The sequence below is a fragment of the Nyctibius grandis genome, chromosome 5, assembly GCF_013368605.1.
Source record: "Nyctibius grandis isolate bNycGra1 chromosome 5, bNycGra1.pri, whole genome shotgun sequence".
In the NCBI taxonomy this organism is placed as follows: domain Eukaryota; kingdom Metazoa; phylum Chordata; class Aves; order Nyctibiiformes; family Nyctibiidae; genus Nyctibius; species Nyctibius grandis.
Genome location: NC_090662.1, coordinates 29,533,122 through 29,554,783, shown reverse-complemented (window position 1 = coordinate 29,554,783; position 21,662 = coordinate 29,533,122). Strand labels below are relative to the sequence as shown.

At 37.8% G+C, this 21,662-nt stretch overlaps 1 protein-coding gene across 1 annotated transcript in view; it reads right to left on the bottom strand.

Moving 5' to 3' along the window:
- ASZ1 (ankyrin repeat, SAM and basic leucine zipper domain containing 1) overlaps nucleotides 1–21,662 on the bottom strand; it is a 42,473-nt gene that overhangs the window by 8,213 nt on the left and 12,598 nt on the right. The window contains exons 5-9 of the mRNA XM_068402148.1: nucleotides 12,548–12,659; nucleotides 12,164–12,298; nucleotides 9,536–9,648; nucleotides 5,980–6,055; nucleotides 5,534–5,590 (exon numbers count right to left, since the gene is read on the bottom strand). Of these exons, the coding sequence (XP_068258249.1) occupies nucleotides 5,534–5,590; nucleotides 5,980–6,055; nucleotides 9,536–9,648; nucleotides 12,164–12,298; nucleotides 12,548–12,659 (493 nt within the window). The remainder of the gene's footprint in view (nucleotides 1–5,533; nucleotides 5,591–5,979; nucleotides 6,056–9,535; nucleotides 9,649–12,163; nucleotides 12,299–12,547; nucleotides 12,660–21,662) is intronic.

Here is a 21,662-nt window from a genome sequence, read left to right as displayed (position 1 = left end):
TTATTGCAACCAACTACAATGTATGTAACTGCCAAAGGAAAAAATAAAGCCACAGAAATTATTCAATGATGCAAAACAAAATTACAAGAGCTAAGGAGAAGCCATACTGAAATTGCACAGGATACTGATAAAATATGTTTAAGGTTTATTAAAAAAAATAATAGCAGTTTTTCTAAGTACCCCAGTGTTGTCAGGATGTTATGCTCATCTATTTCAGAATCATCTCAGTCACCTCTTACAGCAAAATAACCAATCATCATGATGATACAGCATTAACTCAGAAAGAAAGAATGGAAACTATCAAAACAGCATCGAATGGAGAATTTTACAGAAAGAGGCCAGATTTTAAGGGCTTTTACAAGCTTTTGGGTGTGTATTTTTTTCCAGTTAGAGAAACTGGTCTCATAAGATATGACACGTCTTTCCAAAACCTTGTTTTCTTAAAGAATCTCATTTAAAAAAATAAGTTAAGCCTACAAAGAAATCTAGTTGGTTCACACTACCTCCAAAAACATGAATGATCATGAACAAGTAGAGAGAGAGAGAGAGTGAGAGACATCTGTTAAAAAGACATTCAGCTGGATGTCTCTACCATGAAATAGCCTGTAAAAGCAGCCTTTTCAGATATCTGAAGGACAGCATACTTATAAACTCAGAACAGACTTCTCACCTCAAATAAAGACCAAGCATAAATACTACTCGACATCAGCCTATACAGTCCCTAGGCTCAGATCAGTTCATCTTCTACACTCTTGGCTAATGCTGCAAACAACAAGAGAAAAGTTCTGATGTGTTCAAGACTTTTTGTCTCTTTTAGCTGAAAAAAAGCACAAATTTCTTCAGAAGATACACACTGTGTAACTGAGATTCTCCAAGTGATGCCTGGGACAGAAAACATTGTCAGCTGTGTTACCCATCAACTATCTCAGATTAAAATTTAACTCCTATTTAAATCCTAGACTGAGAGTTTTCTTGCAGAACACTTAAATAAAGAAAAAAAATAGTACATTTGTTAAAAGGGAAGTGCTTCTGTGGCACATTCAATACTCTTCCTTGCTCATCTGACAGGCTGCTGTGCAACACAGGACTTCTGATGTTAGCAGCCCTAAGGATGCTTCTCCACACAAGTGAAAAATCTTGTAATGCCAGCTCCAAGTATAACGTTGCTCCTAACTCTCCAGCTGAGTGCCTGGACTCATCAGGAATGGACCACTCTGGAATTTGAGACCGCAAGGGTCCCACAGTCTCCAAAGCTAGAACATATGGGGCTCTCACTGATGTTCTTAGTTCCCTGCTGCAGCCTCAGAAATCCGTAAGATGTTAGTGTTTGCAGTCTCCCGCATTTCTGCAATTATTGCAGAAAGAATTTTGAATGAACACCTGACAACACACGACAGATCAAAACGCCAGGCAGTCTCACTTCCTCGGATGGTGCCAAGCAGCAATTCTAGGGAAGAAAAATGCTTGCTTTGCATGAGACTATCGTTTCTGACACCCAGTGTTGATCGTGGCTCCATAAAACAGTCCTCCAGGTTCTCTACCAGGTGTTCAGAAATCACACGTAACATGTAACTATGGGCTTATAAGTGTGTCTTTAAACATTTCAAAACCACGTTGTAAGTCTATAGACAAGTAAGTTCTTCAGTAATGTAAAATCCCAACAAGATTAATTGGGAGTTTAACTACAGGTGTCAAGAACTTTTGAGTTTCCAGTAGGTTGCCATGGGTACCTGAACAAATTGTACTCAAGTCTCTTTGGTAAATACCACTAGCAGCCTTAAGAGAGAAAGATCTGGGTTTCCTAGAAATAATTTGCTTTACCGATGTTGAACTGTAAGTTCGCTCAATTTAATAGTTCTCAGGTTTGCCTTGTGGAGCCCTATCTGGTATGAACTAATGTTTTCTTAATGCTTACAAAGCATTACAGCAGGCATTTCATGATGCAAAAGTAAGCTGATTTATACAAGAGCAACAAGTTTACTTTTAATTGTAATTAACAAATCAAATGAGCTCTTCCAAGGACAGAATGGCAGTTGTTCTTGAATATTAAAACTATCTTGCTTAAAGCAGGAACTACATGCAGATTGGGTTTGCTTTTGACTCCATCTTCTCATTCCTGGAACAAGCAAATCAGGACACAGCTTCTCACCAGCATATCAGGAAGACACTGTACTTTGTTTCCCTATAAATAAAATAGCGTTTCATCTTGCTGTAAATGGATCAGTGACTAAACACCACCACATCTTGAAGATATGGTTTAGGAAGTAAAGAACGTGATAAAAGTCACCATAGATAAAGCCTTCCACCACCACAGTAATTCTGAATTCAGAGGCACTAGGTGCAGAACTTAGAGACAGAAAGTAGATAAGACAAGTCCAAACTACTTCCCAAAGCAGACACATTTTCCCTTTGTAGACCATCTCTGCTGAACATGAGGGTTACCCAGAACCTGACTATTCATGCAATGTTGAACACATAGAACAAGCACAGTGCAAGAAGCCCTTATTCCTTATGGATAAGCAAGCCTCCAAGTTGGTGTTGGTTCAATTACACTCCGCAGTCCAAATAACGCAAATATTGTTGTGATGCAGCCATATGTTTAAGAACGTACAAGTGTTGCACAAGAACTTGCTTATATCTGAAAAACAGACTATGTGCAGTCTAGGTTTTAATTTTATGCATATCAACTCTAACAACATCTATTTTATTCTTTACTTAAATAAATAAATAAATAGAAACCACCCAGCCCCTGAAATCATTGCTGCAAACTCACGCTCCCACATCAACATGACTTTTCTGACATCCTTTAGATGGAAACAAAAGAAGCAAATAACAGATTGCCTCAACACACGAAAGATGACATCTCAGATAAAAACAGGGAAGTTATGCATGAACTCTTACATCCTTGCCATCTTTCCCAAGTGAGCGCTATTTTTAATAACCTGACAATTTTCTGCCAAATACTAAATGCTTTTTTGCAGGGAGCGGGGGCAGAGGAAGGAGGGTCCTGGAACTGTGATATGGAAGCACACACACCAGATAATTCTCAAATTATGAAGTTAAATTTCTGGGTTATATTTTGAATTTTGATGTGTCAACTTCATTATGCATTCTCAAACCCGCAACAAGATGCCAATTTATCTTATTCTAAACTAATAAACACGTGAGAAAGGAACCTTCTTAGGCCTAAATGCATACAGAAGAAAAATTACTTCTGTTGCTATCTTGTGAGACAAATGCTCAAAAAAACAGACAAAAAAGATCCAAGTGTTAGGAGTAGCACAGAATCAGACAAAAACCTCCAGATGTTAAATAGACATGTCCCAGTATATTGAACAGACTTGTCTCAGTATGGAACAGTTTATAAGCTTAAGGAATGCAAGGATTTCAGCTTGAAAGAGTCATTGTTTAGGCTCTGTTGTATAATACAGATAAAGATATTTACAGAGAAAATATCTTTCTGATATTGTTTGATGGAGGGAAGTGTATCATGTTAGTGACAGGATTTCTTCCCAGTTCCCTGGATACAAAGCAGCTTGGTTCAGAGGTATCCATCAGAGGTCATCATTAATCTTTGTAGTAATAAGATCCAGGCTCTTTAAAAAAGCTGGCTGTTAGTTGAAGATCTGCCATCACACTAAAAACTTTCAACTCTGGAGTTAACGAGGAAACAGATTAGATTTGTTCTATCAGGAGGGTGGGGAGAAACTGTTAGTAGAGCTCTGAAACTAGACTTCAACATGAATTTACAATAACTTATGAAGTGCTAATAAGTCAGGAGTGTTATGTCATTTTTTAAATTCTCAGTTGAATACTCACTAATTAATTTTTGTCTGTGCACAACGCACAACTTATTTTCCAGGAACTGTTTCCTGCTGTTGCAGAGTTAAGAGGCAAAACAATTCCGTTCCTATAGATATTATCTTCCTCTGCAAAAGAAGCTGATCCAGGTATTTATTTCAGTTTGTCCAAAAAAGGCCTCTTTATAAAAGGGAGCCTCAAACACATTAGAACACTGAAACAGAAGTTATCAGTTTGTGTGAAATTGTACCTCTTTGGTGAAGGAACCGTAAGGCTTAGCCATTCACTAAAGTCCACAATTCTCTCCCCTTCCCCCAGTGTCCCCTGGACAAAAACTAGTAACGATTACAACATCAAAACAGGTGATCAATATGAACATATACTCAGTCAGATTTGCAGTTTAACACAATCACAACCAAGATAGCAGCTCACACAGTGATGAGAAGAAAGGCACAAAAATCTTTAAGAGCAAAATTCCTGTCAACAGGGGCTTTAGGATTCATATAAAGCCCACATGGGGATGCTGTCCAATGGGCACGATCCTGAGGCTTCAGAAAAGCAGTAACATCAGAACATGCCAACATGTCTTATAATATTTAGGTGTAAGTGAACTCCGAAAAATCTCTCCATTGACAAAGCTCCCTATACGTGCACCCTCTGAGAATACGGAATTACCTCTGAGCCCTGTCAAAACACTGAAACTCCACTCAGTTACAGGACAAAACTTCACACAAAACATCCTTGTGACACGTACTCTGAAGGACTATTAACATCTGTACGCAAAAGTTGGTTCCAGCTGCTAGAACACATGCCTCCTTGGTACCAAAATAGGGGATAAAAGCTGACACTGAGGACATGGCTAGCATCAGTAGCAGGGAGCAGACTTCAAGCAGCTATCTTAATGAGGCATCTTTGGTATCCCAGACCAGCTACAGAGTGCTCAAAAAAATCCTGCAACCTGAAGTACTTATGTTGTTTCAAGGAGCCTCCTGTAATTGGATTTTATTATGGCATCCTCCTGTAAGCACAAGAAGGCTTTAATTTCCCACAGGAATAATTCCAGCAAAGACTAAGGAAAAGCAACCACCCTATCTCAACTGGAAACTGAAATCTTGTAATAATACATCACTTAGTCCTGGATAACAGCAAAATACCAGCCTTCCTAGCTGTAGTAAACTGTAAGAAACCAAATCTTCTCCTCTTTTTTTTTGGTAAGGTTTCACAAACCTGTGTGGGATATGAGATTCCACAATGTAAGAGAGGTCTTGTTTTTCCAACAGAAATTACCACCTCACAAAGGAAGACCACATTTAAAGTAGTTCATGATTATCTACTGCTAATCCTAGCACTGATTTCCTTTCAGGTAAAACATACTTAAATACTAAAAGTGGTAACAACTTAAAATTTAAAACGGAACTATTTCTTGTTCACCTCAACTCCCACATCATTGCAGCAAAGAAATACTGGGGACTTCCACTTCATAGTCAGATCTAGGCAGAGAAGATTCAAGAGTTCAACCCACAGAATTCAAGGCTGGTCTGTGGGATTACATAATTTAGAAAAGGTTTATCTATACTCACATTAAAATTCAAGAAGTTGCAGAAGATTCTGAAAACAGATCTTAAAAAAAAGAATTCTTACAAGGTTAGCCATTTATAAAGAGAAGTTAAGACTTTAAAAACATTTAAGAAAGAGGATAAAACTAAATTAAATTCTGAAGTAGTGAACTGACCTGTATTAGCTCATCTTTTCGCATGACCAAAAGTTGTCTTAAAGTTATATCTTTTTCCTGTATAAAATAAAGGGTTTTCTCCCATCAAAAATAATTTCAGAAGGAAAAACTGTTTTCATTTTATTTTTTTTCATTTGTGTTTTACTTCAGTTTTCAGAAACAAAAATTGCTACACAACACCATTATCGAAGTAACGAATGAGTTCTCTAGTTTAGAAACATCATGTTGTGGCTAATGCACTTAATCACAATTAAGCAATTCAATCCAGTCCATTGCAATTTAACTTAACACTTTCTATATAAACTTCTATTTAATAAAATTATTTGAATCAATTTAATAAATTTATTCTAATTAATATACTAATAGTGATAGAACTTTTTTTATGCTGTAGGTGCATTCTGATTTCATGGATTACCTTACAGATAGCAGACACATCACAAACTTACCTTCAATAATCCTATTATGTGTTCTAGACCAAGACCATGTAAAAACACTTCCATGTCATCCAAAGTTGAACAGGAACTGTAAATATAATTAGTAAGATTCGAGATGAAAACAGTGGAAATTAAAGAAAAAAAAAAGACAGGCATCCAGAACAAAATACTACAGAAAAGCTCCCCAGACAAAGCACTGGGGAGTGACATGAAGTTGTACACACCTATTGATGACAGTAGGATCTCATAAGAATCATGGGGTACAATTTAATCTATCAAGATTTTATAAACAGCTTTTCTGTCTAATGAGTTGAATTGAGCGTAAAAGGAATGATATTTATAAAAAAATGTCATTTTAAGTAGCAAAATGTTCCAACTGAACCATAAAGTTGGGTTGCAAAAGCTTGAAAAATTTGGAAGTGGGGTTAAGGAAGATAACTATGTATTCTTATCAGATAACACTCATATAAAATGGATTCAGCCCACAACTGTTACCCTTGTGGTTCCATTTAAACCAAAAAAGGTTATCAAGAAAACAGGAATGCCTACAATTAAAGATAGTGGAAATTAGTCTGGTAATAAATTTGTTGTCAGAAGACTACCGGTCAGAAGGTAGACTGAGGAAGTGGTATAACCCACGGTAGGTTCAGAGTTTAACATTTATAAACAGAGGCAAAATATCAATTTTGATTCCCTGCCCTAACAAAAAAAATATAAAAATATAAGGGGAAAAAAGAAAAATCTAACCAGCTTTCAGCAATCAGATGAACAACTGTAATGAACAGAATTAAACCAAAAAGCAAACACCCCACCTCCCTCAAAAAAACCCAATCAAACCTCTCCGAAAATTATCCTGAATACGTAAGAAAATATTTCAGGTTCGCATATTGAGAATCTTGCATTCCAGGATTTCTGGTATTTAAGTATACTTATCCTTTTATGAGGATGGACACCCGAAATCACATATAAAGGAGTTCATGCAACTTCCACACTGTGCCAAGTCAATAACTCTGTGAGCATGCCTTCTGTCAGCAGGCAAAATATAAAGAAAGTTTAAAATAATTTTAACAGAATTTAAAGCCATCATCCCTACCATGAAGTTCCGTAGAATTGTGTTATCCTCTGCCCGATTCCTCCCCTCTCAACACACAGACAGCAACAACCAGTCTTTGAAGTAAGCAATTCACATATACATCCAAACTTTGTATGTACAGCGAATGTGCTTCAATTGGCAAGAGGAGACAGCGTGTGAATGACCTGCAGTGATGAAATGTTGTTATTCAGGCATTCAAAGTGTCCAGTTTGCAAAGGTTTTGGAAGTCCTTCGGTAACTCAAGACTTTTGGTTCTGCTAAAGGAAGGGACATTTTTGCCCAGGATCAAAGAAAGGGCTATTCAGCATCCAGACAATAACTTGAAAGCCCCTGAACCAGAAAAGGACCTGATCCAGGAGCTGAAGAAAGCAAATTCCTGACAGGTATGTGCAATTCCTTGTATAGTCCAGAGCTCTGGAGCCAGGACAATTGTCTAATTAGGATGGCAGACGGCAACGACCGAAGCTACGCTCACTACCTAAGGATGACAACAGCAAGGACGACAAGTTATACTCACTGACCCTGGCATGGTGGAGCACAACTGATATCCAGTACCAGATGACACATTAGGAGCAACTGAGAGAACAAGGACTTGAGAAGACAACTGGCAATGCCTGTGATGGGAATTATGCAGGCAAATGGCAGGAATGGGACATCCAGCTCAAGCAACTATAATGGAGTAAACACAGGTATCTGTGTACCTCTTGACTATCACTAGATGAAAAAAAACAACTCACTAGGGGTTGGGTATGAGTGTGTGCAGAAACAGATAAGCTGTATTTTAAGAACAGGCCTTTAACAGTCAGATATCTGGTATACTTCAGGGGACTGTTTCTTGAAACCAAGAGTTCTACTAATTACCAGAAATGCTCAAAGTTATGAAACACCATAACTAGCTATTTTTTAATATAAAAATCCTTGAGCTTGACAGAAATGTCTGTTCATGAAAACAAATCAGTTGCTCATCTGATGCAGAGAAAACCGGTAGAGTTTGGAAAAAACTGAAACACATGAAATTCTGGAAGCCCAAGACTTGTCTAATACAGAATTACATTTGCATAGCTAGACACCTGGCTGCCACAAAGTGTTTTAAGTGGGCTTCAGAATTTCAGTGTCTTATTTTAAAAGCTTATCAAGATTACTCAAACACTGGTAGAATGTCCTCTAGCCACCCTCAGGTTTCAACAGCATGAAATCCATTTGGATAACTGCTGCATAGTGTTAGTTTATTTTCTTACGCCAGAAAAAGCCTGGGAAACTGCCTAAATAACCTAAACCTATTAAAAAAAAGAGAGAGATCTGTTCTAACACTGAGGTCATTAAGTACAGACTCTATCTAGCAGTACGAGTCTTTGTGAAGAGTACTAGAAGATCAATCTATTTAAAAGAATGTCACCTCCATGGCAAGTATACAGGGACTCAAAAGACAATCCCCAAGGAGCAGACAGATCCCACATGACAGTTGGTTCATAGATGGGGAGAGATACCCAGAACAATGCCTTCAGGAATCTATGATGTAGATGTACTACTACTTACTATGTAGTAGTAAGATGCAAGAACAAAGAGGATAGCATAGATAAGCGATTTTACCGTGCAAAGCCTTCACCCCTCTGCTCCACAAAGTACCTCTAAGACGGTGGTTGAAGCACCAGAGAATAAAAATCTTATTGACATATACATTCATCTAGCAACAGAACCTGGTGAGGCTTTGTCTGAACTGAGGTACTCTGTCTGAGACTGAGACTACCTCGATGTGAACCGCTACCTAGTGAACTGGCATAAAGAATCAATCTGACCAACAAGAACAGAATATGGGCACTGGAAGTTGTCTTCTCAAGATCACGGAGCTTAAGGTCAAGGAGGCAAGTGCATGGTTTGTTGAGGACTTCTTAGCCAACACGTTCTGGGACAAAACCATATCAGAGATCTTTGAAGTTCCTGAAGCAGGGGCTGATTTCAGTCATAGGACACCTGCAAGCTTCAGGGTCAGGGGCATGCTATGCAAAAAGTTCTAGAGCTTAACTGGTGTTCATACTTAATTTTGACTCTCATATAAGCAGAAAAAAAGAAAAGGGCATAGCTCTTCCCAGTGGCATAACGCTGAAAACAGGCATTGAAGTGAAAGCATCAAAAATTTAACACCAAATTAAGACAATCATACAACAAGGAGTATCCAACAGGGGAGCATACAAATTTTAAAAAGTTGAAATGAACTGAAGTGATGTTGGACCCTGGCTCTACTATACTTTACACCAAGTGAGAGGAAGGAAAGATCTAGAGTATGCTCTTTGCTTATAATGCAAAGGAACTTTGCAATCTTGAAAAATTAATAGTACATTAATATACTTACTGTGGAATCTTGGTAGCGCTCCAAATAATACACAACATATAACAGTAGAACTTAATCATTGATATGAACAAATATAATCTCTTAGGAATGTTTATAAGCTAAAATTACACTATGCCTGTATTTACCCATCTCTGTGGTCACTGACAGCTGTCAGAAATTTGTAGATAGCCTCTTGCTTAATCGATTCATGGTATCGCCCTGGCAAGTGATTTGCAGTCAAAGAGAGTAAACTATAAATCTGGAAGAGCCAAAATGAATTAATTATTATTCAAACTCAAATTGCATAAAGAAATACACAGGAGTAAGACTACAAAGAGTTCTATCATAAATCACTATTTACAGGGAACATGAAACATCTGCTACTTCTTCTCTAAAGCATACAACTACAATGAGGAGTTAAGACTAAGCCCACAGAGTTTATCAAGAGCATTTCTGAATTAACCAAATTCCAGCATAACGATGAACTGATGCAGAGCAAAACAGTATATATAACGTAGTGTAAAAAAGTTAGCATCTCTCACTACAGAAGCAGTGATACACCAACATACTAATTTTTGTGGTTTGTAGACAAGAGTTCTACATACTCAAGGGAATAAGTTGTCTGAAGAGCATAAGGCATATGACTATTTTAACGTCTCCATTTCCAGTGCATATATGGACCCAACGTTTAGCAATTTACAACTGACAATCTAAGTTAACTATATCTGACAGACAGGGATTCTTCCAACTGATTAAAGTAAGCCTTCTGCCAGACATCACTATGCATCAGTGATGGATTCCAGAAACTGAACTGCCCCTGTGTAAGTTTTGAGATAGTTACTAGAAAAATCCAGCAAAACAAGTAGAACCTCAATAAACCTAAAGGAATGGTGAAACCACTTTCCTAAAATTACAGGCGAATAACCAGTTTTATATACACATACACATATACGTATGTGTGGTGGGTCGATCCTGGCTGGCAAATAAGCCCCTACTCAGTCACTCACTCACTCACTCTCCCCCAGCAGGATGGAGGAGAATCAGAAGGGTAGAAGTGAGAAAAAATTAATGGTCTGAGATACATACAGTTCAATAAACAAAGGTGAAAAAAACCCAAAAACTTAAGTGATGCAAAGGCAATCACTCACCACCTCCCACCAGCAGACCAATGCCCAGCCAGTCTCCAAGCAATGCCTACTTCGGAAAAACTTCCCCAACAATTTTATTGCTGAGCATGACGTTATATGGTGTGGAGTATCCCTTGGGTCAGCTGGGGACAGCTGTCCTGGCTGTGCCCCCTCCCAACCTCTTGCTCACCCCCAGCCTACCTGCTGGAGGTGGGAGGCAGAGTGAGAAACAGAGAAGGCCTTGATGCTGCACAAGCACTGCTCAGCCATAGCTAAAATACTGGTGTGTTATCAACAGTGTTTTGGCCACTAACCTAAAACACAGCACCATACAGGCTGTTAGGAAGAAAAATAACTCCATCCCAGCCAAACCCAGTACAATATGTAAGAAAAAAAATCTTCCCTCACAGATATAGTTTCTGCAGATATAGTCTATACGACAACCCAAGGGGCTGTCAACAGCCTGAAGAGCAGACCCCCAAGCTGGAAGAAGCTCATGACCATTAAGTATCTCAATACCATCTGCAATACTTTGCAGTAACTGTGTGAAAGTTAGCGCTTCGCAGGTCAAGAGGCAAGACCCACCTCTCAACTGTGAAGAGCCTGTATTCCCTCCACGTCAGACGAAGTTGTGTTATAAGATTATATGGCCGTAGCCTGCTGAACAAGTCATTTATCAAAGACAGAAAGCATTTGTAGCTCCTTTCAGTAACCTGAGCTAACAGATCACTGAGCTTCAGACACTGATCTTGCTAGCCTACACTGACAGCTTTGTGCATAGTTATCATTTTTGCTCCTGCCTAGCCCTGGTGTCTGGCAGGAAAAAAAAAAAAAAGAAAAAGAAAAAGAAAAAGAAAAAGAAAAAGAAAAAACGAAAGAAAAAGAAAGAAAGAAAGAGCAAAAAAGAAGCTATAAAGTAAATTACAATTCATATACATTTTTGAAGAGCCACTGCAAAAAGCCACATCATTGGTAAGAGCAACTCAAAGCAAAACACACAGAAATCTGGTCTGATTGATCTACCATGCGTCATTTGGTAACAGCAGTAAACAGATTTATTTTAAGAGAATATATGTTGTCTTCAGCAGCTCTCTCTTTACGTTGATAATTAGTTGCTGCTCTTCCAATGATCTGATGACCAATTTACATTATTTTACACCTTCTTCCCTCCCGAGAATGGATTTTGAAGATGGCCAGTACCAACTCACTCCCTTTTTAGCTTTAGCCGTTTCACTTCCAAAATCAGTCAGAAACTACACACTGCTAATTAGTTTCATATCCACATTCTCTCACACACTTTGGCAGACAGGAAAAAAACAGCACATTATTTTTCTACTTCTCATATCAACATTATTAACATGAATAATCCCTTGTTCTGTATTCTAAATCTCAAGTCCAGGATTCTGAAAAAAAACCCCAAAAACCAACAAAAACCCATGTTCCCTAAACATTATAGCATTTAAAGCCCTGTGAAAAGTTGGGATATAACAGAAAATAGTCTGTATAGATGTAATAGTGCAAGTATTCAACTCGATGCCATAATTTAGCTATTGAATTAACACTTCTACAGAAAATCATACAATTAATGAACAGATTTTTGAGGGAAAACACAGAATTTGCATTTCAAAGAAAAATTAAATCAAATACCTCTGAATGTTTATTGATCTTTGCTAGCTCTGCTGCTGTTTTCTCATCCTTAGTCTGTAGATTTTTGTCAGCTCCCAGCTCAAGCAACTTAAAAATTACACTTTTATGTCCATGTTGTGTTGCCCATATTAATGCCTGCAAAGAACAATTTCGTTTTACCAAGTTTACATATGGAGCAAAAAAGAAGGTTCAATCCATAATGCAATCTTTAAAAGTTCTGACATGGCAGAATCTGGAGACAAAGACAAGTAATGCAAAGCAATCTCAAAGTGGTGATATACCGACGGGTATTTCTGAGGAAGCTGTACTCCGAAACAAGTTTGTGGGTTCTTGCTTTTTAGAATTTTTATCGTTAATTACAGCACACAGAAGTAAATCACTTACTGAATATCCATTTTCATCTTGGGCGTTTATGTGTGATCCATGAGCGACAAGAAGAGCAACAACCTGAGGATAGCCTTTTCTAGCTGCATACATCAGTGGAGTCATTTGTCTCCTGAAAGAAAAGGGGACGGGTGAAAAAAATTATTTCAAGATATCAAAATCCAACTGCATTATCAAGTAGAGCACCTCAATTCTGTAAAGATTCTGTGTTCTGTAGAAGAACTAAGCAGAGGATGAAAGCCCAAGAGACCACATTCATGCTTCAGCGCAAGGATCGACTTAACAGAACATACAGATTCAGCAACTCATTTATGTCCAGTTAGCAATTTTTAAATATTTTAAGGGTTGGCATTTATTTCCCGATGGAAATGAAGTTGAGAAGTCAATTGTTGTCATTCACAAGAAGGAAACTCAGAGGAAACTAAACAAGTCTCTTCCAGGAGTTTAGAATATAGACATATAATACTTCTGGAAGAAAAAGTTAAAAAAAGTCATCAATCTTTTATCACCTCCAAATTCAAGTAGCACATTAAACCACAAATAACCTTAACACGTCCCAGATATGAAACATGGTAGCTTGGTGACTAAACTATTTCTGTTTTGGTTCTGAACTACACAAAACCCGTTTTTAAAGAGCATCCCTCCTGCTGACCACACACGCAGTAGCAGGCCTCTCATTTAGCACATGGACCAGCTTAATGAGAAGGGAATGGGCATAACTGCAGATCACAAGTTTTCACCCTACTAAAAGCAGAGAATATCAGTAAATCACCCATTTTTCCCCTCAATTAAAAAAAAAAGTGTCAGACTTATTTTTTACTTCAAAAATTATTTTTAGAAGACAGCTTAAGTGACAAATTCTATGTACAGTTTAATTTAAATCCAAAGTTCTGAAAAGAAATATGTAGTTTTGTGGAGGGCAAGCTGTAAATCACAACCAAGTATTTAAGAGGAAGAATATTAAGAACAACAGCTATGTACATACTTGCAAAACCCTCTCTGGTAAAAACAGTGTAAGCAAAAGAATCACAGGTCACACAACTCTTGCCAGTGTGCGCAGGTGCAGTGCAATAGCGCAGGGTGCACACGTATTACCAACATTCAGACCCCCCACCAACTATGCCCGAGAGGAGCCTTCAGAGAATTACATTTCAAGTACTAAAACTAAATGCACATCAAAATGTTTCTGTCCTTTATCCCATTTCTGTTTTGTTTTCTGTTCCCAAAAGCGTATGTGTTGATGCTTTTTCTCCTACATATATTACTATGTCTTACAATTGCTGAAGTAGTGAGTACTTACATACACCACTTTTCCCATTATTGTTTCTTTTTCTTATATCCCAAACCTATGATGACAACAGCCTATTGATCTTATACTTCTACTGAGATGCTTATAAGATTAAGCCATTGCGAATTGCTCTGTATATTTTGAAAGAAAAAAAAACATTGCTCAAAAGCTTCTGTTAGAAAAGTATCTTTCCAGCTGCTCAACACTTATTCTTTGGTGGAATAAGATTGCAGAATTAAAAAAAATGCAGTGTTGGAGGACAAAGATGTGGAGTTTCTAGTCGCTATGAAGTAATCAGCTTTAAGCTAAAATATTTTACTAGTGATGTTCAATTAATATTTATTGTATATTAAAATGCAACATTTTTTCCTGAAAAAGTATCATGTATTGCTTTTAATGTACAGCTCTGTGCCAAAATTCTGCTGTCAAAAGATTATTCTATCTTGTTAGAACATATTTGAGGGGAGGATCGCTCTTTCCAATATTGTGTTTCTTAATACTAAGTTCAATACTGAACACTAGAGGGACCCTGAAAATCATATGTGTACCAAAGCAGCTGTCTGAAAATACAGACTTTCTGCCTCCTTCCAGAGTATTGCTAGAACTTCCAAAGTATTGCTTTGCTCATCCTTCTTTGTTATTGCTCATTCACAAAAGGATAATATTTTGTCTTATGCAAACATGGTTAAAAGTACACTGAAAAAAATCTGGCCATATTGTAGTTTTGAAAGAGCCTTATGATAGGGAAAAAAAGTCAATTACTTGGAGATAAGCAAAAGGAAAGGCAACCAGGCCTTCAAGACTGTATGACTGTATGGTCAATAAGAGAATTTGGTAATGAAATAAACAGACTTTCATCAGTCTAAACCTAATTCGATTTAGTCCATCAACACCGCAAAAGCAGAAGTTCTGACTGAATATAAGGAGACATTTTTTACCATGGGGCACAGTCAATCAGTGGAACTGGTTGCTCAGAGAAGTTTTGTAGTGTCCATCTTCAGTGGGTTTCGAGACCAGATGCAACCTACCCCAATGTCATAGCGGAGGTGACTTTGAGGAAGAAGTTGGTCTAGAGACCTCCCGAGGTCCCTTCTGACCTGAATTGCCCTGTGATCCTATGAAGATTACTATAAAAATAGAGAAAAAGGCCCTACAATCTGCTGCTGTAACTTATCAACTAACCGATGAGATAGTGAGATACAGATATCTATATATAGACATATACAGATACCTGTAGGTAGATATATTTTGAAAAAATCAACAGAAGCTGATTACAACCTAGTAACTTGTAGCAACCGAAATCAATCTTGCTTGCCCAATGCGGACACTCACTTCCACACTTATTTCTGTTCAGTGGCAGGTAGCATTTGACAGACTTTCCATGCTATCACCTTTGAAGTATTTACATCTGACTGCAAAAACAGTTCATTTATGCCTGTTTTCATTTTCATTTCTTCTGCTCTCAAATTTATGGGTTTTTGGTTTTGTTTTTTTTTTTTGAACTTGCACACTGCTGCTACCTCATAATTACCTTCTGCTTTTTCAAAGGAGAAATACTGAATGAAAGTCCAGAGGCTACAGAAGAGTCTTTTCTCCAAAGAATATCATGTTGTGGTTACAGCTTTACAATATTGCAGACATGGTGTCTGAAATCAAGCCAACAACTCAATGACCTTAAAGCCACTGAAAAAGTTTCTCCATTTTTAAGTAAAACCCAATAAACGTGACATTTAAAAGGTCCACCAACACAAATACACAATTAGTACTTCAAGCATTGTATTTAAATGTTCGAGTTGTAATTTCAAAGGCTACAAGCTGTTTCAGGGTAGAAACATACAAAGAGCTGCATAAATTTGCAACTGCATTTAGGTATCACTATATATGAGGGGGTACCGTTTAATGTCTTGGACACACGCTGCAGAGGCACCACCTCAGAAAGCAAGGGCCATTTACATGGACGTCCACAAGAGGGAGGCTAGAGCATTAGGGAAAACAAATCTTGTTTTCCTAACCCTGCAAAGAACCCCCGCAAATACAACAGCAAGCTTTAAGATGCCAAATCCACTGTTTCTTGCTAAAGTTGAAGAGAAATTACATGTCTTGGTACTTCTTACTGCCATCGAAAAATGTACAAAGAAGGTGTGGTGATAACCATCCAGATAACAGATCTGAAGAACCCTTTTGTCATACTGAGGAAATGTGCAGACATTCACATTTCAGCAATCTGGCTTGCAGATAACCTTCTTGTCCAAACACCTGTTAAGTCCTTTTGTACAGCACAATTTGCCACATGACATTTGCCCATATTGAACATGATACTCAAGTGATAGTCAATAAATAAATAAAAATCTTAAAAGGCACATAAGTTATTAATTAAGCATGATGTCTGTTCCAACTATGTTCGCTTCCAGCTATGCAGCACCTAAATAAAAAAGAAGCAACTCTTCACTGGTGTCATGCAAACGATGGGTGTTTTTTTTTGTTTAAGTCTCCTTGCTTTTATGTTAAGGCTGGAGAAAAAGACAAAACCAAAAGGGTTTTCAGGGCCATCCAAAACTTTGTATGCGACATCTACACAAAGATACAACAAGAGGTTCTTATAGGCTCACTTCATCTTCATCCTGTCAAAAAAGCGGGGCAGAACATAATCACAAGAGAGCAAGCTGATGGGAACACCCCTAAAAGCTACCACTTGGAGCCTCCTACCCTCGATAATCACGCGCCATAATAAAACCAGGTGATACAGTGATAGCTAGCTGTCTCACCGAAAAATGTCCCAAGTATTTGTCCGTTACTACTAAGCTGAATCTGTGGTGCCGAATTCACTGCACCTGGCAAACACACATTCTCATGTCTGGGATTACGCTCTCAAGCAAGACGAAGTTCATCTTCCTGGAAAATTTCAGAAGAGGAAGGAGAGGAAGAGAAGATGTCTTCCATCTAGACACAGTTTTCTTCCAGTGGGGAGATACCTACAGAACATTCAGTATTTCAGGTTGGTGATCTTGAGAAGTATAAGCTGTATGAAAAGTCTCATAACTGGATATATGTTTATTAACCAGACCAGTGTATCACTAACATTAGAAAAAAATACAGGAGGTAGAAAACAATTTAACCTTATGAATTTAGTCTCAATTTTTTCTTATTGAGATCCCAAAGCAAGGAAATGATGCTACAAGACACTAATATTTTAGTTTATTGATCTGCAAACTGAACACTGCTTCAGATAACTGGGAAGCACCTTCAGAAGCTTCTGGAGCCAGTTTCACCATGCCAGTGCTGTACGTTGTACAGTACTGTGCATTACAAGCTTGGAACCAAGAAATAAAGTGGCAACAGCGTGTCCACTGCAACAGCAGGAAAGTTATTTGCGTCTTTTCTGGCTTATTGGGGTCTTAAGCAATGACGTGGGAATCCCTATACTACAAGTATTATTGAAAGAACATACTTTAGTATACTGTGAGCTGCAAGATACTTTTTCCAGGCACTGTCTGCTGGGGCAAGGTAGGAGAGTCCCCTGTCTTCTTGAAGCAGAACTTGTTACGAGAATGGAACATACAGCTCTAGTAAGAGGGTTGGCCTGGAAAAGGTAACATCTTAGTTACAGGTTCCCTAGTTTTAAGCTTCATTTCAGAGTGCCAGTTCTTGTACCTGTCTGCTTCTGAACTCTGTTTACAAGATTTTTTTTAAATTAAAAAAGGCATCTGTGTAAGTTCTACAGCACACAGAGGTGGGAAGGTAGACAGCTAAAAAATTATCTTCATACGACTAGAAAAATATGAAGAATGTGATTATAAATGGGATTAGCATAAAAATTAACAACGGGGATGGCAGAAGTCTATGCTGCGACATTCCCAATTATCCTGCCCTGTCCTCCTACATCCTCACTCCAACACATTTTTAGAAGCAAGCTGGTTTAGCTGAAGACATGCACACTTTGAGGTAGAGAAACAAATCAGTTATCCACACATTCAGAAACTTCTCAGACCACTTTCAACTTTACTTTCAAAGTGGAGGTAAAGTCTCCAGTCAAGAAAGTCAGTACATACACCTGAAATCCACTCCACCTTTCTAATGAAAGGGCAATTCTCTTCATGTAAAAAGCAACACCAATTCTATGCAAATAAAGTGGCAATGATAGGAAGTTTAATATACTTGTGATAGAACGTTGTTGTTATGATGCTAATGGATTTCCGTGCAGGTTTTGTTTCTGTTTCACACAAAGGTGACATTCCAAGGCACCACAGTACATTGTCAGAATGCCTCTGTTAAAAATAGCACCTAATGTCGCTACTGTCCCTGAGTATTTTATACCTCTGCCCAGAAACTGTGATCAACAGTTGTAAGCCTGTTGGTACCACCATACTGTCAATACTAGCTGGGAAAAGTACAATCATCTATTTCAGTGTCTAGACTCCTTCCCCCTACCAAAAGATCTGGTGGACAAGCCTCAACACTTACATTCAAAAGCCACTCTCTCTTCTAAACTCACAGAACTCACACATTTACCATGCTTTTGACTTCTCCCTAACTTGGATAAGAGGCAGGAAGAGATATACGGGCATAGCCCAGATGAAAACAGTACTTAGGTAAATGTAATTTTGCATCTGATTTTTTATATTTAGTCCCATTGTCCTGATGTTTGACCAGCATAATAAATTAAGTCTTTCTGTCCTCAGTTCATAGTGCTAGAGTAAAAAACTCTCTGAAAGGCATGAAGTATAATTTAGCATAACACCACAAGGTATGTTTTTTCTCTGAAGTGGATCAAAGATCTTGACTCAATCAGTATTAAATTCCCTGATTTTTTTGTCCCAGCCATAAAATGCACTGTAGTGCACTAACTGTTCCCAAGCTATTTACCTTTACTGAAAGGTACTGTTTGTCATTTGGCATAGTTAACTATCACACAATGATAATGTCAAGGTCTTTGAAATTACTATGTGGCAGTGCAGACTTACTATCTTATCAGTAGCAATAAATGTCTTGCTAAAATGGAGGTGTTACACAATTGCTTTATTCTGACTACGCAACCTAAAGAGAGACCAACCTTGTGAAGTGGGCAACACTGCGATGAAAACTTCCCCCTTCCATTATCATCTTCTCAAGAGGGAAAAACAGACCAAAACTTTAATCATGAAAGCATTTTTGATACTCCTCAAAAGTTCTCTGAATGTAAGCATAAGTGAACATGCGTAGGCAACTTAATACCAGACCTGAGCAGTGATTATATTTTCATGTATATGCATTCATGTACACGACTGTATGCTTCAATCTTAACTTTTAATCTGTACAATGACAAAAGACAAACAAAGGTCTAGTTCTTACAATACTCACCCTAAAAAAAAGAAAAAAAAAACCTGAAGACTTTCTGAAGACTTCTTTAAACTTACACAAAATTCATAACCATTTTAGAGCTGAAACACTGAAGACTTGGTCATTGACCAGGACTCAATTGTGCTAGAAATTTTAAGAGTGAGGGGAAAAAAAGCCACACAAAGAAAAACAAACCTCCACATATCCCACACAGAACAACAGACAAAAGAGCTTATGTCAAAATAAAGTGGTTTTCAGTCATTCACCTATTTGTACCTTCTTCTAACAAAGAGCTATTGGCATGAAACATCAACTCAAAACACTCTCCTTACTAGCAAAGCCATTAGCTTTCTTTTACTCTACTTTATGTAAACAAGAACTTGGAGGATGTCATCACTAAAATCCATATTTACTAAACAACCTATGACATGTAATGGTAGCAGCAGTAATTTAGTTGTCAGTTGTTCATGCCTTTTCCTTCTGCCTATAACAAAATCACAGCTTAATGTTAATAAAACCAGTGTACCTTTAAGAAAGCACTGAAGGTTAAAAGACATTAAAAAAAAAAAAAAAAAAAAAAAAAGAGTGCTTCAGTATTTCCAGGCCTTACAAAAGGATAAAGTATATAATTCACATTTTGGAGCAAGAGGGAGGTCAACAATACAAGGTAAGCAGAACAAATTTCTCAAGGTAGCATTCACTTAAATGAAGCACTCAGGCTATAATAGCTCTACAAAGACTATACAGAGGAGGTCTTACAATGCCTTCTTGTTTCACCTAGCCACTACCTTACTTCTTGTTCCCGTCTTTCACAGCTCTCCAGTTAGCACTTATGGTTTAACACGTTACGTTCTCATTAACAAAACTCTTTTTACAGTCACCAGTATTCAGTTCCCAAATTTGATTTAGCAAAAATATCGGAAGTTACTCTACTGAATACTTCCTCCTCAGTACTCTATGCTATTGCAAAGAAACCATCTACCTACCCACTCCTAAACCCATCTTCTTTCCTAGACTGCATTTCAAAAATCAGTTTATTTCTCACTAGTCCTTCCCTGTTCCATGCACACTTCATGAATTAGACAAAAAAAAAATCACCTCCAGACAACATGAAAATAAAAAAGCCTACTGGCTGCCCTGACAGCGCAGCAGAGAAAGGCTAAATACCAAACTCTACCTTACATCAAACTTAAAGTATTCTGCATTGCATTCACACACATTCCAGTTGGTGGTGGACAAAAGAGAAGCTTCCTAAAATCATTCTGGTCCTTAAGTGCTGAGACAGCCAAATAATGTGAAGATTAGTTCTCAACACGTGTTGTAAGCTGATCACACAGGAAGCACGTTCCCAATAATGTCAACTCAGTGACAGTTCTGATGCTCTCCTATAGAACATCCTGCTTGCTCTAATGAAACCAGTGAAGTGGGACTCCAGTGCCACATAGAGGGTCTGTTTTGATCCTTTATCTTCACAGAAGCTGGTTTGATGTATTTCATCCCCCTGTTTCAGAACACAGTGGGAGAAGCCCATGAGAAGCAGCAGCTGCTACCCGAGCAGTTCTAATGACGGAATGGCATGCACAGATGTCAAATACTGGAAAGAAAAAAAGGCAGCACAAAGATTTTTAAAAAACTCCAGACCTTGTCATCTAAATTCTGTTTGGTACAAACATGACATCTCTGATTGTCACCTAATTTATGTTTTCACTTGAGAAAGACTACTATTGCAAAAGTGAAAAAAACACAACTGGACACTGTATCTCATGTATGTAAGCATAACTCATGTTAGCACAAGGTCTTAGGAAACAAAGAGATAGCAAATAAATATTTGTATATAAAGACCAACTATACATAACATACTCTAAGTTTATAAATAAAGTTTTGCCCTTAGAATTCCCATCTCTTGTGTCACAATCCAAACTTTTTTTTTCCAAAGTTTAGCCAAAAGCCTTTCCAAATGTAAACCTGCAGCTTTGCACTCTGGCTTACATTTTCAAACACCAAGGACAAAGTTTAATAATGCAAAGACTTCCCCCATTTTTTAAAGCAGAATGATTATCCTAACACCCAGCTATCCGATGGCAACAACATATTATTATTTCAGAGTCTGTAGCTTTCTCTTCTTTCATGAACAATTTTTAGCCTCTCTGATAAGAATAAATGAATGGCATTAAAATTTGGTACCAGACATCAGTGGCACTTCAGCACAACTATGTTTCTTCCTTGTCTGTCACTACTATGCTCACAGTGAGGTTCAGGGCCCAGAGTAATTGAATTCTACCAATGAGAACCAAGAGGCCTCCAATTCTGTTCTTTTTAGAGGGCTACACAGTCCACATAGGCAATGTGGTGAAAGACCTGTGATATAAAAAATTAATTTCAGTTAGTTGAAAAACAGTTTCCATCTGACCCAAACAATATATTTTTTTCCAGCAGAGGGAGGACAGATTATCCTAGGTCAGGCCAGAATGTCTTTCTTTTTGATGCAAAGTGAAACATTGCATCAGAGTA